At 41.2% G+C, this 17,209-nt stretch overlaps 1 protein-coding gene across 1 annotated transcript in view; it reads right to left on the bottom strand.

The window, feature by feature from the left end:
• The window catches only part of kiaa1109 (KIAA1109), an 84,796-nt gene that overhangs the window by 58,912 nt on the left and 8,675 nt on the right, over positions 1–17,209 (bottom strand). The window contains exons 9-28 of the mRNA XM_083907544.1: positions 15,975–16,054; positions 15,592–15,742; positions 14,688–14,844; positions 14,155–14,233; positions 12,440–12,531; positions 12,211–12,328; positions 11,960–12,115; positions 11,017–11,114; positions 10,318–10,502; positions 8,771–8,877; positions 8,425–8,654; positions 7,464–7,682; positions 7,054–7,191; positions 5,854–6,030; positions 4,942–5,070; positions 4,196–4,315; positions 3,776–4,107; positions 2,423–2,673; positions 1,967–2,207; positions 1,340–1,831 (exon numbers count right to left, since the gene is read on the bottom strand). Coding sequence (XP_083763670.1) covers positions 1,340–1,831; positions 1,967–2,207; positions 2,423–2,673; positions 3,776–4,107; positions 4,196–4,315; positions 4,942–5,070; positions 5,854–6,030; positions 7,054–7,191; positions 7,464–7,682; positions 8,425–8,654; positions 8,771–8,877; positions 10,318–10,502; positions 11,017–11,114; positions 11,960–12,115; positions 12,211–12,328; positions 12,440–12,531; positions 14,155–14,233; positions 14,688–14,844; positions 15,592–15,742; positions 15,975–16,054 — 3,552 coding nt within the window. The remainder of the gene's footprint in view (positions 1–1,339; positions 1,832–1,966; positions 2,208–2,422; positions 2,674–3,775; positions 4,108–4,195; positions 4,316–4,941; positions 5,071–5,853; positions 6,031–7,053; positions 7,192–7,463; positions 7,683–8,424; positions 8,655–8,770; positions 8,878–10,317; positions 10,503–11,016; positions 11,115–11,959; positions 12,116–12,210; positions 12,329–12,439; positions 12,532–14,154; positions 14,234–14,687; positions 14,845–15,591; positions 15,743–15,974; positions 16,055–17,209) is intronic.

Consider the following 17,209-nt stretch of genomic DNA (forward strand, 5'->3'; position numbering starts at 1 on the left):
GAAATCCAATTTGCACAACACACCAGCAGTAAGTGGCTGCCCACAGATCAAGCATCTCATTTGCTACAGCGGCTCTACATCACATCCATCCACACGTGATCAAATCAAATCAAATCAATGTAATAAATGAAAACTGCTCTGTATTTCACTTCAGGGCAATTTGCTTTACACCATAAAATTTAGAGCTTGTTGTGTATTAAACATTAAAATCTCATAACACCATTAACGTATTCCTGTATAATGTTCCACTCAAGACTTTTCTTTTTTTTTTTTTTACAATTACTGCAAAGATGTCAGCTCGAGTCATCAAAGTTATTGGACCCAAGTGCTTGCTGACTGTTTTTCATTCCAGTCTTCCACTCCAAAAAAATAGGTGGTTTTCCATGTGGCATGAGGTTATTTAATAACAATTGCTTCAAAAACCACCAATAATGAAACATGGTAACACGAGTACACACTATTAGCATTAGTTAAGCATTAATTGAATTAATCTTTTAAAACACATAAATACTCATTAGTATGTAGTTTATAAACACAGTCATAAATGTTTTACTCATCCCATCAGCTCAGGAACACTGTCCAAATAGCTGCTATACTCAAGTAGCCAATCAGCATCCACCTCCAGCAAACAAGCTCTTTGATCGATTTACAAGGGACTGCTGTCTGTGTGTCCAGCAGTCGCTCAGTACATGCCAACACTTCTGCAGCATGACTAAAACATTTATAACTGTGTTTATAAACTACATGCTAATGAGTATTCATGTGTTATAAATGATGAATTCCATATTTATTCATGCTTAACTAATGCTAATAGTGTGTACTAAAACATAACTGAGTAAATGTGCTGTTGTTTGGATTGTAGTTTTTGTGAAATCTAGAAAAGTTTTCAAAGATTAAAGTTTTTCCAAGAAAATACACAGAAATGTCCATATTTTAGAACTGTAAATAAATAAAATCAAAATGTTATTCATAATGGGCTGTGAGCGTGGCCTTTAAAAATGATAACACATATGGGGCTTTCTAGTTCTAGCACTACTCAACCCAAAGACTCGGTTTGTTTTTTGCTTTTCCATTAGTAAAAGTAAAAGACAGACTGTAAAGTCAGACTTGGCCATTAGGGTTGCTGCAGATACAGTTATTACTGCCCATATAGCTGTCGTAACTGATTATATTGTGATCTATCATACATCCTGTCACCATGAAACTGATGTATACTGATGATAATATAGTAACCCTACTGGTCACTCCTCAAACAAACCTTTTTGAGCACTACTGAAGCTGAGCTTTTAGTGATTATTAAACGTTACATTCTCTACATGACATTCCGGCCCGAGCTAACCTGTAGTTCTCCATGTGATACGGGGGCTGCTGAGGCTGCTGCATCTGTTGCCTCCTCTTCTTCTTGCGGCCCGGGTACGTCCCCGGACCCTCATCAGCGCTGCTGATTGGCTCAAAGTCTTCAGTGGCGGAGAAGTAGGCCTCGCTGTCAGCCACGGACATGCTGGAGTCAGCAGAGCGGTACTGATGGAAAGTGTTGGAGTCTGCCGAGGGCGTGAAGGGAAAGGAGCCGTAGCTTCTGCGCTGACGAGGTGAATCCAGCACGTTTTCATCACTGCGCGACACCTCGCTGCTAAACTGGACGCCTCCTGACAACACTGGAGGAGGCTTGTCGGTGAAGACGGCAGCTGAGAGGCTCTTGGTGCTGCCCAGTCGACCGGAGTGTACAGAGGACTGGCGTTTAAGGGGGGAGCAGAGGGGTGAGCGCACCGAGGAGCGGTCCTGGGAGCTGTTGGGTGAGACCGGGGAGCCTTCTGGGACTTCTCCTAAGGTGCTGCATTCGGAGAAAATGTAATAGTTATTGAGAATTAATGACATATGGCATGAATTGTCATATGTCATAATGTAATTTAGATGCGGTCATAGCCACAACACACAAAAGAAGTGCGTCTTTCTGTACGTTACTCACTCAGCAGGGCTTTTGCAGTTCATGGGAAATGTGCGCTCCTCTGTGCTCGGTGAGGGAGTGTCCCTCTCTCCAGCCAGCAGGGGCAGCGCAGCACTGGATGAACTATTTTCTTCAGATGAGGAGGCAGAGCTGTGGGAGCGCTGGGGCACCTGGAGACTAAGGTGCTGCTGAGCCCTCCTCTCAGGCAGCTCAGGGGGCAGGCACGGCGAGTGTGTGTCTGTTTTCACACCAACAACTCTCCCTGAGAAAACAGATAACATTCTCAAAATGATAAACTTCAGTAAGAGAAGTTTAATTGACCAAATGATTGTTTGTTTTAGTAAGAAACTAAAACACCGTAAGTGTTAAGTATTCTTACTTTGTTTGAATTAGGATCTGCAAGAAACCCCTACAGCAACTGCTCCATTACTCTAGACAACATAAGGAAATCTATAAGACTTCAGAGTAAATCCATACCATCCACTTTGGGTGTCTCTTTTGTGATGATCCACTCCCCAGGCTGCAACAAGGACTGGCCATAACACATGTCTGAGTCAGAGCTGGAGGAGGAGAATGCAGATGAGGATGAAGGTGTCAGCTCTTCGAGCCTGAAGAAATCCAGGCCGATGTTGGTGCCTCCGAAGAACCTGCAGCCTCCGAGGCAGCCGCAGCGGTTCCTGTTGCGCTTGTTGCGAATGCCAGCTTCTTCTGGCCATAGGAACCAGAGTCTGAGGAAATAAAACAGACTTAATTCAGAGGTAGTGAGGGACTGGAGCTATAGTGTTGTAGTTGCTGTTTCTCAGTAAAATTTAACAACAAGGAACATTTTATGTACCTGTCAAGTGACTGGTGAAGTTACTCTATAAGTCTTTCTTTTGTCATTATCTGATCATTGTTCTTTTAAAGGGGAAAAACAACAGCAACTTTTGTGTTTGGTAACCGTCACAAAGACGTAGCAGTAACAAATCACAAAAGTGAACACATATCTTTTCTCCAAGCCTCTGTAGTGTTGCATCATATTAAGCACTCCAATATGTATAGAGTGAATGCTATTCTCTGCAGTGTTTTGAATAACAAAAGATGGGAATAACGCAGTTCTTTTGCATCGTAAAATCACCATTTTCCCAGTGAAAACCCTGTCCCTGTGAGCAGCAGAGTAACAGTAAGAGCAAGAGTTATAGGGAATCGATACAAACACAGACAGGGTAATTTTTCTATTGCACTAACAGCGCTAACATCATAATGACAAGTTTATGCCAAATGGTTGTCTATTTCAGCTTTAACTTTCCATTTCTCAGAATCCGCATACTGCAAATTTACCAAACTAATGTGCGACCAAAATCAAAAAAAAAAAAAACTGCCTAAAACTCTTAATTATTAAGCTTAATATCACAGAGGGCAGCCAAGATCTGAGCCATCCATCCATCCATCCATTATCTACCGCTTCATCCTCCACCAGCCAGTGTTCACATACTGTACTATGAGCTGGATCACTGCCTACGACTGTAAAAGTATCACTTTCAGTTTTTGTTCAGGTACAGTATGTGTAAGTGAAATGCCACTGTGACAAAGCCACTTGACTCATGACTCATTCTATGTAGGTGTGAAATAGAAAATGTATAAACTAAATATAGATGCGTCTCCTGTTCTGCATAATTGCATTTTAAATTGTGTTCCACCTAAAAACAAGTTCAAAGGTGAATATAGATGAACAATGGTGGCCGATGATTGGCACAAAGAATGCCATAATGCTGAAAACACACTCTGGGGTAGTTCTCACACGGTGTTTGGAAAAACAAACAACACATGATGACAGTGGGTGCTGTCTACCTTTTGGTCTGGGCATCGTGTAGTTCCAGAAAGTGCCTCTGGACTTCACATTTGGCTGGGTGGTCAGCAGCCAAGGCAACGTCTGCTGTGATGAGGTTCAGGTTGACTGAACCTGCCTCCAGCCAGACAGAGCGTCGCAGCAAAGGTGGCTGACCGAGACCAAGTGGCTGCCCCGGACCTTGACCCTGTCCAGCAGGCTGCAGCCTGGTCGCCTCACTGTGCTGCTGCTGTTCGATGTACTGTCGGATGTTTACGTCCTGCACCACAGCACTGATTCCCTCTCCCACTGCCTGGTTGTGCAGATTGCAGTTGGCGACATGAATAACACCCGTCTAAGGAAAGAAGAAAGAATGGCAACTGAAAGATCGGAAACTGAAATGCAATGAATTAAAAAGTACAAAATGAGTTTGTACTAATTACTTTGACACTGGCGGCACAGCCATGCTCAACAATGAAGAGATCAACTGCATCTACAGCCAGTCGTGTCATGGTGTACTTCAGCTCCTCTGATGTGCGACAGTGACCTGGCAGGCAGCTCATCTGAAAAACAACAACTGTTCAGTACTAGAAACTTTCCTGTGGTTACAAAGAAGCCATCACCAGTTAAGCCTGACTGAGCTTAACATACCTCGACATAGCCTGCAGCCACAGCTGCTCAGTTTTCAGAAAGTAATGAGAGCTCTCAGGTGGAATTTAAAAATATCCTTGTTAGTATTCCCATAAAAATGAGACATTTTGTGACTTGTTTTCCCCAAGTTTTATCCCATCAATGTGTTGTATTGTGTATTGTATGTATGCTATCTAAGGCTTCTGGGGAGATCAGTCGTTTTGTGTTGGCGCTCTCCAACTGTGAAAATTTGACTTTTTTTCTGGGTAATGCATCATTACAGAAAGGTCCATACAGTAGTCTCCCTTTAATGTCAAATGCAATTTCCACATCGATGTTTCACAGAGGACAGTTCTGACATATTTTTATATAATAGAAAAAAGCCTATTTCAGTGATAACAAGCCAATTTAGTAGCTTGCAATGTGTGTGACTCAGATGCACACAGCTGCTGACTCACTCAAAACAAAGCTAGGCAGTTACAGCAGAGAAAGCAAAACAAATCAAAACACGGGGGCTTAGAGTTTGTGCAACTTGTCGTGCTGTACAGTTTATTTGTACCTTGGCATCACAGACGCGACGGTCAGCACCATGCTGGCAGAGGACAGAGGGTTTGGGCTGTTCTAGTTGAAACTCCCGCGAAACAACGTGGAAAACAAAGGTTTCACCCCATTCGATCATACTGGCCACCTGCCATCACACAGGCACAAAGAAAACATTAATAAAGACAATTTGGGCAAATAAAATGCATATAATGAAAAAAATAGTACACAAACATGATAAAAAATAAAAGTTGAGGAAATGTTATAATATATTATAATAGCAGTGTTTAGATATCGTGTGACCCGGTGACGTTCCCACACCACACACAGAAAGCGATTTGTTTTAGACAGACAGAGGAAAAGGCAACATTGTGCTAGTTAAGTGAGACAGCCGCAAACAGGTTGGAGTGACTAAAAAATACAAAGAAGCCTCCACAAAAAGCAACTCAAAAACCTAATTATTCAGCAGTTAGACAGAATAAATGCTTCTGGACCTTGCCTGCCCCTGTGCTGCTAGTGCATACACACAAATGCGCCCTCTTGTCAGATGTCATAGTATTGCTTGACAGGGCCCGTTTTCAGATGAAGGACACAGCATATAAATAATGTTGCATGTTTTCTGTTCACAAAGACCAAACTGAGGCAGAATAATAACATGAACAACAAAACCAAAAGTTACGCATTGCAACTTTAAAATCATTTTAAGGTATTAAGAAAATTTCCTCTCACACAAGGAAGCCACAAAGTAGAATTTCTGGCAGGACTTTTCTTAGACTTTATGGTGTCAGACATGTGATTCACACAAGAGGGCTTTAAAAAAAAATACATTACCATACACAGCTGATTTAAAGATCTGTAACAAAATCATCACAAATGCTGTGGCCATATACAGTATGTGAACCTGCACTCTACCACACACACACACACACACCTGTGGAATAGTGACCCTGCCGGTAAGGCCTCCAGCCTGCATGTCAATGAGCCAAGCGTACTCCAGAGTGTCACCGCCCAGAGGAAGACCCTGAGCAGAGAACATGGCGTGGGCCCTCATCTGCAGTCCAGACAGACTAAGGTGACCATCCCTTAAGACCCCGTCTGCTGTGGGACGCTGTGGGCAAAATATCACACGCACAGTTTTATTTCATTCAGCCTCAATCACTGCCTTGAAAGGTAGAGGTGAAACTGCAGAGTTAATCTGTAGTTCCTAAAAGCAATATAAGGCAATATTTAGGTGAGGTGAAACATAATCTTTCCTCCATTCTGTCCTAAAAGTGCAATAAAGTTTGCTTGTTGTCCTCCTGGAGTGGAGCTTCCACTTAGGTCAGGATTTCATGAGGGGCATAGAAAGGGTACGACTTCTATAAATCATAAACATTTAAAAACTAGAGATATATTTTAGCCCCAATTGTAGCAAAGCTTTTAAAACGTCGTTAAAGTCTAATTAAAACAAAACATCTGGACTTCAACAACAAAACTTGAGACAACCCTTGAATTAGAATTCAAATATCAATCCACATTAGTCAGTTTTTTTTAACTTCTACACTAAGCCTACACACTATGTCTCAGCTAATAATAAAATAAATGCCATCAGGCATCTTAGAAAATAAAACAAAGTTTAGTTTCGCTTACTCAGTATTCACTGAACTAGTGCTGTAAACACACAAAAAAACAGGACACAGCACAAATGTGAGCCTCCATATTATGATGCTTCAAATGAAACAGAAAGTTATTTTCAAAGCCCTGGATTACACTGATGAACAGAACTGCCAATACTTTTTGAGATAAGTTGGCTACTGCTCGTATAAGCTCTTTCTGCTCATTAAGCAAGTAGATTTATCACTATTCTAGAGGATAAAATAACTTTTTCCCCACTTCAAGTTTAATGTACAGCAATACAGGAAGCACTTTGATGTCCTCAGGGAAAATAGAGAACCCTGAGGTTCTTTTGAGAGAAAGTTATTCAAATGTAAACTGTAGCATGGTCCATGCAACGGCCATGTACAGCCGTCACTAAGCTAAAAGGCATATTCTTTTTCTCTTTATGCTTTCATAAAAAGGTAATAAGCTTAAGGGTAAAACAATGTCTGCACAGTAAGCAGCAGCATTCGTCAGTGGTGTAGTCATGTCATACCTGGTAGTTGTCACTGACGAATATGTGAATGGGAGACAGGAGCAGCTGAAGCATCGTCTCCTTGTAACCCTTTTTCATCTCGAAGCACAGTCTCTCCAAGAAGCCGGACGGACCTTCGGGACCCTCGCTGCTGCAGTGCTGGAGGCAAAAAAACATTATACGTCATCAAGTTATTTTCATAATCGCAACACTCGCATCAATTTAAAGCGCATTAGTTGAAGGTTTAAATAAAAAAAAAAAAGGACATCTAATGATTAATGTCCATCTGCCTACATCTATATCTGTATTAATGTATATCTGAATGTTTTTCACACTGTAGTGATGTTTGATAAAATGTGATGCTGTGCTTCAACAGTGATCTCTCCATCTCTGCCAAACTATGAAAACTGAGCACTGGCAGTCAGTCTTACAATTGGCAGGCGGCCATGGACTTTGTAGAGGTTGATGAGCACAGTGATGTCCCAGGGTCGCAGGTCCAGAGGATGGAGGTCTGAGGTTTCCTTGCGCTCGTCACCCTCCATGCCCAGAGGGGACCAGCCGAGGCCCGAGGAGGTCGAGGTGGATAAGACGGGGCTGCTCACCACCTCCTCAAAGTCTTTGTACATGTCATCCTCACCAAAATAGTTCTCCTGTGGGAAAAATACCAGAGGAGGTTTGAAGGCTGTATGATGGATTGCAAAGTTGGAAACACCAAGGCAATTACAGAGTGTTAGAAGTGTGGTTATATGAGGTACTGACATGGAGGGCTGGGCATTGATTAAAAAATATTGATAAGGTATCAATATCTGAACTTTTGACACCAATTTCTGAACAATACTTTTTTACAGATACCAAGTTTATAGTTTTTGCTGGCCCAGTTGTCTTCGTGCAGTCGAACACAGAGCTAATCTCATCTTTATTCCGTCCACATTAGATGTTCTGGTTGCTGGACTTTGAAACGGGGGAGGCTCATTTCTGGGTTATTTCTACATAAACTTTGCCTTCTGTTCCTTCTGTAGAAAATGCTGTGTGTCCCTGAACTAACAAACAAATATTTAAAACTGAAACAAGGACATGGTATTACAGTGTATAATATGTACAAACGGAAATGAGCTATATCTCCGAGCAAATAACACACAACTACAAAAATCCGCATTGGGACTGAGACGGACACTGTTATCATGTTTATTTCTACGATGCAGTCAATCAAAAAGCGATTTTGCTTTTAAGGTAATTCCTCCAATCATCATTCATTGGCACAGTGTCCGTTCGGCAACACGTCAGAGGCGTGCATGACACAGCCAGAGTTAAATATTTTGTCAGTAGCTCATACAAAAAAACAATAAATATTACTTTTTCTGATTATTACTTATAATTCCCTGATTTCTTTACCTTGATGGAAATCAGTGCCCTGAGCAGAGGCCCATAGAGAATGATTTGAGAATCTGGTGACATTTCCATCTCCACATGAAGTCTGTCAGGGGGTAGTTCAGAGGGGTCAGTGGGCAGCCGGCCGTGAGCAGCTGAGGATGACGTGGTGAAGCGAGGCGGGGCGTTGTGGGGTACCGACGTATGTTCAGGAGGGCGCAGAGCTGACAGCATGGATTCCTCCATCTCAGACACTAAGGAATAAAAGCCATTTAAAATTTAAATACGGTAAGACAGTTAGAACTCTGCACGCATACGACGATGTATAGCCTTGAACAGCAGAAAATTTGTACAAAAGCAGCAGGCGTACATGACTGCTTGAGTTGCTCATCAGCCTTCTGGGGATAGATGGGATGCCAGGTGTAGTCAATGATGAGCATGAAGTTGGGGACACTCCAACAATCCACCCAGCCAGCTCTGAGAGAGAAAAAAACACAGTACAGTCATAATACTGAATTTATCATCATTCCAAGTGGATTTTCCAGTTCATCATTTGTTTTATGAACAGTTGACTCAAGGACAAACAGTAAAGGCAAGAGAAAGTGACTGGGATGCACTTGATTTCTCTGCAGAAGAGAGTGCAACGACCCGGACAGAGTTGCAGTCGTAGACTCCAAGAGGAGTAAGTGGGTCTCGTGCAGCGTTGCGTCACTATCGTCTGTCTCTGGGCTCTAGATTATAAATGATCTCCGTGGTGAATTATCATGTACACTTTGCACAATGCAGGGTTCTTTCGCTTCTCTCCGAACTTTGACTGAACTTTAGGATGTTGCTTACAATATGGAAATAGACTCTGCTTTGCAATATTCCCCAAAAGGGTTGGAAAATAAGATTCGCATCTAGTGTACTGCATAATTAGAAATTAGTAATTTAATACTGGTGTGCAAGCTACAAGAAGAGTCTAAGTTAACAGTAAGGTAGAAAGATGTCTAAATTCAATCGCAATTTGATGTGTGATGCAATGTGAACTCAATGCTGACATTGCAACATATACACATGTGATACCATCACACTGCTGTATTCTCTAAACTTCGATTTGAAACTGTATTTGAAATGATTAAATGTATAGCCCCATCTGTATTGTTCACATTTTGTCTAGTTTGATAAGTTGTTCTTTTCTTTACCTTCAATATCACCAATTTCCTTGTGTCTATCTTCTATTATTTTACTTTGCTTTAAATGTTTCAGGGTTAGGGGTTAGTGAGCATGAGATACTTTATAACACCTAAAATATATAGGAAATGTTGCCCCTCAGATTACACATGTTTTCTTTACATGTCCAGTCCTGACACCCTTTTGGGAAGAGGTGGAGAAAATTTTAAAGCAGATCTTTGATGTAAAACATTCCCTGGAATACAAAGGCAAGGAAAGATGCAACCAATGCTTTTTTAACAGACTGCTTGTTCAAGCAGTGAAGCCGGTGACAAGACAAGTAAACAGCCAAAGCCACCAAAAATAGACTCATGGTTAGCCACAACGGAACAAACATTTAATATAGGAGGAGCTAACTTTTATGATTAGAGAGGATGTAAAGAAACTTAAGAGAAATCTCTCCAATTTAGTAACAGTCATCCCCCCTGAAATGAAGGATATCTAAACATTTAGTAAATAATATAATTGTTTTGTTACCCAACTGAGGACATTAAATAAAAAAAGTAGGTAACTGAATCTAACTTCTAGACACAGCAACAACTGAGCCAAACAAAAGCAAGAATAGTGAGGGTCAGTAGTGCATTTTCATGAAGTTACCATCTACTGCTGCCTGGGAACATTTCGGTTGGTGAGTCATCCTGCTCTTTGCTAATATTCTCACTTTTTGCCCACACTATAAAGAAATAATTTGCCAGTTTAACTCACTCAGCGTGGGTGATGTTCCTCCAGCGTGGCTTGCTGGGTTTGGGAGGTGGAGCACTTTGATTCTCCCCGGGCATGAACATGTCTGGGGGCAGTTTGATGTTCTGGTAGTCTTTGGCCAGGGTGAGGAGAGGGTAGCGACTAGGGTGGCACTCGGGCAGGGACAGTCGCATGTCTGTATCCTCTGCCTGAGGTGGACAAAGCATGTACACATTCATACACCCACACACATTCATAGTTGTGTCAGTTTTCACATCTGTGGGTGCATAAGAAAAGCGGCCAAGGAAAAAGAAACATTGAACCATAATTAAAATATTCAGCATCTGAATAAATATTTTTGCAAAAAGGACTGCTGATAATTACACTCTAAATAACGACAATCTTTGCACTTCTGTTTTATAGCTTTCAATGTGGTATCTGTATCCAATAAATATCTGGACTTCAATAGAGATTCCTCCACAATACCTTTATTACCAATTTTGTGAAATCTGTTTTAACAGTTTTTCATTACACAGTAAAATCCTTTAGTTTAAGCCAGCCCAGTTGTCTTCTTACAGTCAAACAAAGAGCACTTCTCTGCTCTCACATTTAATCTGTGCTAGATTGATACCCAGCCCGAAGCACGGTCGATATACCACAAATGTATGAGTTCAATATCCAGCCCTATCTGTTCTCGTAATAAATCATTTTCACATGGTTTACCTTCAAGCTGAAGCGGGTATGGCAGGTGGTTGGAACAAACTCATTGAAAGGCAAAGTGAAGTCTATATTGAGCGTCTCCCCGCACGCTGCCAGGTAAACTGTGAAAGAACAATCAGGTGTCCGATTAATCTCATCAAATCAAAATCAAATCAATTTTAATAGCATAGAACCAAATCCCAACAGGAAATGTACCAACATCGGTTTGACCACTGTGTCAAGTCTTTTCCAGCACATCCCAAAGATTCTCATTAATGGAGTTAAGGTCTGGACTCAATGGTGGCCAATCCATGTGTGAAAATGATGAATCATGCTCAGTGAACCATTCTTTCCACAATTTAGCCCAATAAATCCTGGCATTGTCATTTCGGAACAAGCCGCCGCAAAAAACTGAACCTCGACCTGACCAAATGAGGCAACCTCATGCTGTGTTTCCCAGACACTGACCAATGCGTGGTGGGCCACTAGAGAATAAACACTGACCGCCACAAATTGATCCCGTCTTTTTTCAGCTCTCTCTCTCACACACACAGACTGTCAGGTGATTTGTCTGCCCCTCCTCTCTATGTACAGTGTGTGCAGCCTATATCTACCCATAATGGAAAGAAGCCAGATATTTGGCACAAAACAAAAGAAGACACTGCCAAAGCATAAGTGCTATTGGCGAAGACCCAAAACTAGCGATTGAGACCCTTAACTCCCGGGGAAAATCTCAACTGAAGCACACAAATGTAACAGTATGTTTCTTAAATTAACTGGAAATTCAGACTCAACATATTTGCAAACTATTTACATTGTTGTCAAGACCCTGCAGCAAAGTCTGAATAAAAAACAAATTAAAAACATGGGAATATCTTGTGCTTAAATATTAATTACACTAAACTTCTGTCTTATTCATGCATCATATAAAGTACACTGAATGACTGTAGAGCAGTCTCTTTCTTACCATTCTCCTGCTGTTTGGTGGAACAGTCAATCCAATTGTGCTGGTTTGCTGCCCAGATCATCTCAAACTGGTGAAAGAGGACTTTGAATTTCCAGGAATAGGGCACAAAGGAGTAGATGTCTGGGGCACTGTCACTCGCCCAGTCCTGGATCAGATCTAAAGTAATACAACAATCATTGAAGAGTTGATTATCAAGTGTTCTATTGACCTACTGTAATTTTAAATCAAATCAAATTTGCTGAAAGACTTACCAGTGAAGAAGTTTTTCTGAGCGTAGATGAAGTGGTAGGTGGCCTTGTACACCTCGATCTCACATTGCCACGACTGAGGCATGTTCCACACCCGAGGATAACTTGCGATCACATGGAACTGCATTAAAATTGACAGGCAGGACAGGCTCGTGTTTGTGTTTGCATTTTAAGGCATTTTAAACTCCTCTCCAAAATAAAGTCTACTGAACCACCAGTGGCTGCTACTTACAGCCAACATCTCAGCTTCCAGGAGAGTCCTGTACAGCATGCTGCTGGTGGCATCCACATGAAGCAGCTGACCTTTGATGGTGGGAGAGTAGCCTGAGGGCAGAAGACGCCAGCAGAAATGCAGAGCAATCACTTCTAAGAATCCAAAGCCGTGGCAGTCTTCTTGCAAATAATGTCATTTACGAGCAAAACCTCAAAAGCCTCTTATCCTAACTACATTTCTTGGGACAGAGGAGAGCAGTGACTGATGACTGATTAAATAATATCCACTGAACGTGATAAATTACTACATATCTCTCCATCAGTGGTGAGACTATGGCTATTCTCTGAGTTCAGGGGTTTCTCGATAGCACTTTAAATTTAATGATAGTTTCATGTGATCTTTCTCCTTCAATACTCAAAGTTCAATATTGAATTTAAGCTCACTTCACCTACATACATACAGCCAGGGCCATAAATATTGGGACATCAACACAATTCTGTTTTTTTTGGATCTATACATCACTACAAAGGATTTGAAATGAAACAAACAAGATGTGCTTTAACTGCACACAGGGTCTCTGCAGGTTTCAACGAGTCAAATTTAAGACTTTAAGACTTTTTTAAAGACCACAATGAATACAATTTAAGACCCATTTCAAATCCATACTGGCAATAAAGTACAAAAGACATGAAGGAGAATTGGAGCCACAAATCTTTGAAATTCGGCTTCGCTGTGGGCTTTCGAAAAGTTGTCTCTGCTGCTATGCTAAGTTGTAACACACCGCTGCGCACGCACAGCACGCTAGCTAGTGGTGCTCGATAAATTTTCACTGGGCAGCACAGGTGGCCTACTTTAGTTCTGTGTTGTAGTTACGTTATCGCATCCTCAAAAATAGAAACATTTCAAAGCGAGACTGAAGTTTATGCATGTTTTAAATAAAAGTAACGTTAATAGATTTTTAAGACCTTTCAAAATGTATTTCAGACCTTTTATGAGATTTTAGGAGAATTTAAGACATTTTAAGGCCTTAAATTCAAATTATTGGATTTAAGACTTTTTAAGACTTTTTAAGACCCCGCAGATACCCTGTGCACACTTTCAGCTTCAATTTGAGGGTATTTAACAGTTGGGGAAATAACAACACTTTCTTTATGTGCCTCCCACATTTTAGATCATTTCAAATCCATTGTAGTGGTGTAAAGCGCCAAGAAGAAGAGAATTGTGTCGATGTCCCAATATTTATGGACCTGCCAAAACCATAGGTAGCAACTCCTCAGTTTAGTCACAACTTTAAGAGATTCCAACAGATTTTAAAAGTGTATTGAAACATTATTTACACAGCAAATGCAGAACAATGGAGAACAACAAAGGCAGTTGGTCTGGTGTAGAAACAAAGGTGTCCAAAATGGGGACCAAACCACTAACTTTCTGGTGAAAATCTACCCATTCTACCTTCTGATCCAGTCACCCCTATAGACTGCCAAGTAGACAGCTGGTAATCCAAAGACTGGCTACATTTCAATGAAAATAAATAGTGCTGCTCAATTTAATTGACCATGATCATAATGAAAAACACCCTTAAATGTTGATGCATACATTTAATGAAACAGTTCTTCATAGATTCAACCTTCAGTAATTATTATACGCGTTACCAAGTGACTGAGAAAAATGTTGCACCGACATATTTTTCAATATGAATAACATTTTTCCTTGAAACACACACATACACGTACCGTTCTCTCCTACGGTCATGGGAATGTTGACTTCCAAATAGGAGCCTGCACCTACATTCACATGGATGGCATTGGTTTCCTAGTAACAGGGATGAACACAAAGCAGGAGGGGGGGACAGATACAGTAAATCACATAAGCTGTCAAATTATTATAGAGCCCACCTTCCTTGCCTTAGAAATCAAAGAATGGAACATAGTCTGAACAAAAATAGGTTCAAAGGGGGTAATAAAATGACAAACCATCCTTGAATTAAGCTGTTTTATGTTTGCATTAAATATGCATTTGCGTTGTTATTCAGTATGCACGTCACATTCTTAGCTTTGTGGAAATCCCTGCACAGCTACAGGAAGAACATTTGAAAAAGCATAAAACATGAACCAATATCAATAGCTAAAAACACAGTGAGGTACAAAGACAAAGGGAGCAGCGAGGAGAGGGAGAAAGATCAAATGTGTTGGCAAGGAAGATGGAAAAAAAGAAAAAAAAGAGCAGGAGAAAAAGGAAGGAACAAAAGAGGAAAAGCAAGACTTACCCTATTTTTGGTAAAAAGCAGATCGATGGTGGCATCAGCAATAATGTTCATCCGCAGCTCAAAGGCCTGAATCTGCCTGGGTTTTCCTGGCTGGGCGACCTCGGTCACTTTCATGGCCTGGTAGTCAGCAGGAAGGAAGAACTTCCACAGACAGTCCCTGAGGAATGAGGGTACAGCACACATACCGTGTAAATGCAAAGCTATATTTTTTAAACCTTTAATTTTTTTCTTTAAAAGCAGAACTTTGCAAGTCTGAATGCTTTTTTGCACACCACCGTAATCACCCATCCATCCAATCGTCTACCACTTTCCCCTACTGTTTTGCATTTATTTTCAATGCAGCCAAAGAACACAAACTCGTGGAGCCATGTCCATTCCGGTCAGCATTCCTTTTGCATGCTTTTCATCATTCAGAAAAAACAGGTCCAATGTTAACTTGGACAGTTGTTTCCTCTTCCTTGCTTCCTCCAACAGAGGTTGTCTTTGCTTCTAAATCGCCGCCTCTGCTGTGAAGAATCTGTGAATCTAAAATAACACTATCACTTGATCTCATAGCCAGTACCTGGCTAGGGGGTGTGTGTGTGTGTAATGCCATAAAGCAATTTATGTTTCTCATGAGACCTGAGATTTCAGAAGACCTCCTTATTCTGAGGACTCCGAGCTGGCGGCCCTAATCCGGCAGCGCTGGTTTTCTGCTAACAGACGTAGGGAGTGGAGACAGCCCCCAATTGCCCCATAAAAGAAGCCATCTAACCATGACAATGACTTTGAAGCTGTTGAATTACTTTCCAAGAACTGGCTGATTATTAAAATTGTAAAAACCAAAGTTTCATTTGTTTTGTTGCTTTGTCCCAATTTTCACATCAATCACTGAAGAACTTATTTGTGTTTGGCACACACACACCTCTGGCGATCGGCCCAAGGTCCGTAGTTGAAGTCGGTTCCTTTACCACACACAATATCCAATCCCCAGCATGGAGGCAAATCCTGGAGCTTGTCTTCCTCACTGCATGTTTCCACCTCCTCTACATTCTCCTGCTCGACAGGGACCAGGCCTGCAAACACAGACACGCAATAACAGATGTCACACCAGTGTATGCATAGGCAAAGTCTTGCTAACAAGAGTGAAATCAATTAACTACTTTATTATAGTTTAATGGTTGACATGTGGCACACTTGTTGTCTCTGTCAGTCACCGCCATTGAAACACATTCATATTTTTTTCTCTAACAAATGAAGATCTGGGGAGCAGAGAGAGTTGTTTGTGTGCATGTGTATATACTGTACCAGGTTCATCTTGGTAATAATAGATGTCAACGTCATTGGACTGCATGACCACAAAGCCTTCACCCATTAGTCTGGGAGGTCTAGAAAACAAAGCACACGAAGTTACTGAAAACAAATCAAATTTTTATTAAAAAGAAACAAAAAACTATGACCTTTACAGTCTATTCTACAGAAATATAACAGTTTGGACTCAGCAGGTACCTCCCAAGTAACAAAACATTTTAGTATTAAATATTCACTTTGCATTTTCCCGAGCATAAGGAAACTCAATTTCAATTTTATACATGTTTTGGTTTTCAATAAATAATTCAGTACAACGTGGATAGACTGCGAGCGTGACACTATGGGCCTGATTTACTAAGATTCCAAATAGAAAGCGCTAAATTGCTTGCGCGAGCAGAAAGACTGCGCCTGTTACTGGATTACGTTTTGCGGGTGAACTACTAAGATTGCGGCCGCAATCGACTACAGGCGCAGAAGTGGTTAAGACCGCCCTATTTAAATGAGGATTTTGCGCGAGTCAAGAGTTGTCCACATGGAGAAAGCGTAGACTCAACGGAAGCGCAGAATGAAATTTGAAGCCACTGAACAGAAAGCACAGCTGACGTTCTTGATGAGCAGATAACTGGGATCGAGGCATATATGACATCCTTGTTCCCCAGGTCCATATGACCTTTTTATATTATTATTATTTTAATCCTGCGTCAGTATTTTGGACAGCTCCACCATTATACCTGACGTATCAAACAAAGAAAACTATGGACTATGGATGTTGCCGTAAGAAAAAAAAAAGAAAAAAGAAGAAGGTGCTGCACTCTCCTCCTGACTCACCTGCAGCTCACTGACAGCTGCCAGGGAGCGAGTTCTGCTGTTTCTCTGAAGATTACACATAGGTCTATTTTCAATGGATGTGTGACTTTCTTGTCAATAAGTAAATAAATAAATAATGGGTGAAGCAATAATGGTTTCATCTGTGTTCATTCAGTCAGGCTGAGTTTCCATTACGCGTGCCAACACCCTTTGATCTGACGTCAGAGGCGACGGGGCAATCGATATAGATGTAATATATCTATAGCTGATTCAGATAGTTACATTAAATAGTGATTGTTGTGATTATTTATTGCATTTAAATGTGCCTGGAACTGGAAGGGTTAGGGTTAGGGTAACCTGCCTGTGAGGTTTTGGTGACGTGTGCGCACTGTGCCACCTGCGCTTCGCCGTGCACCGAGAGTAGA

This window comes from Microchirus variegatus (genome assembly GCF_963457635.1).
Source record: "Microchirus variegatus genome assembly, chromosome: 21".
Taxonomy (NCBI): Eukaryota; Metazoa; Chordata; class Actinopteri; order Pleuronectiformes; family Soleidae; genus Microchirus; species Microchirus variegatus.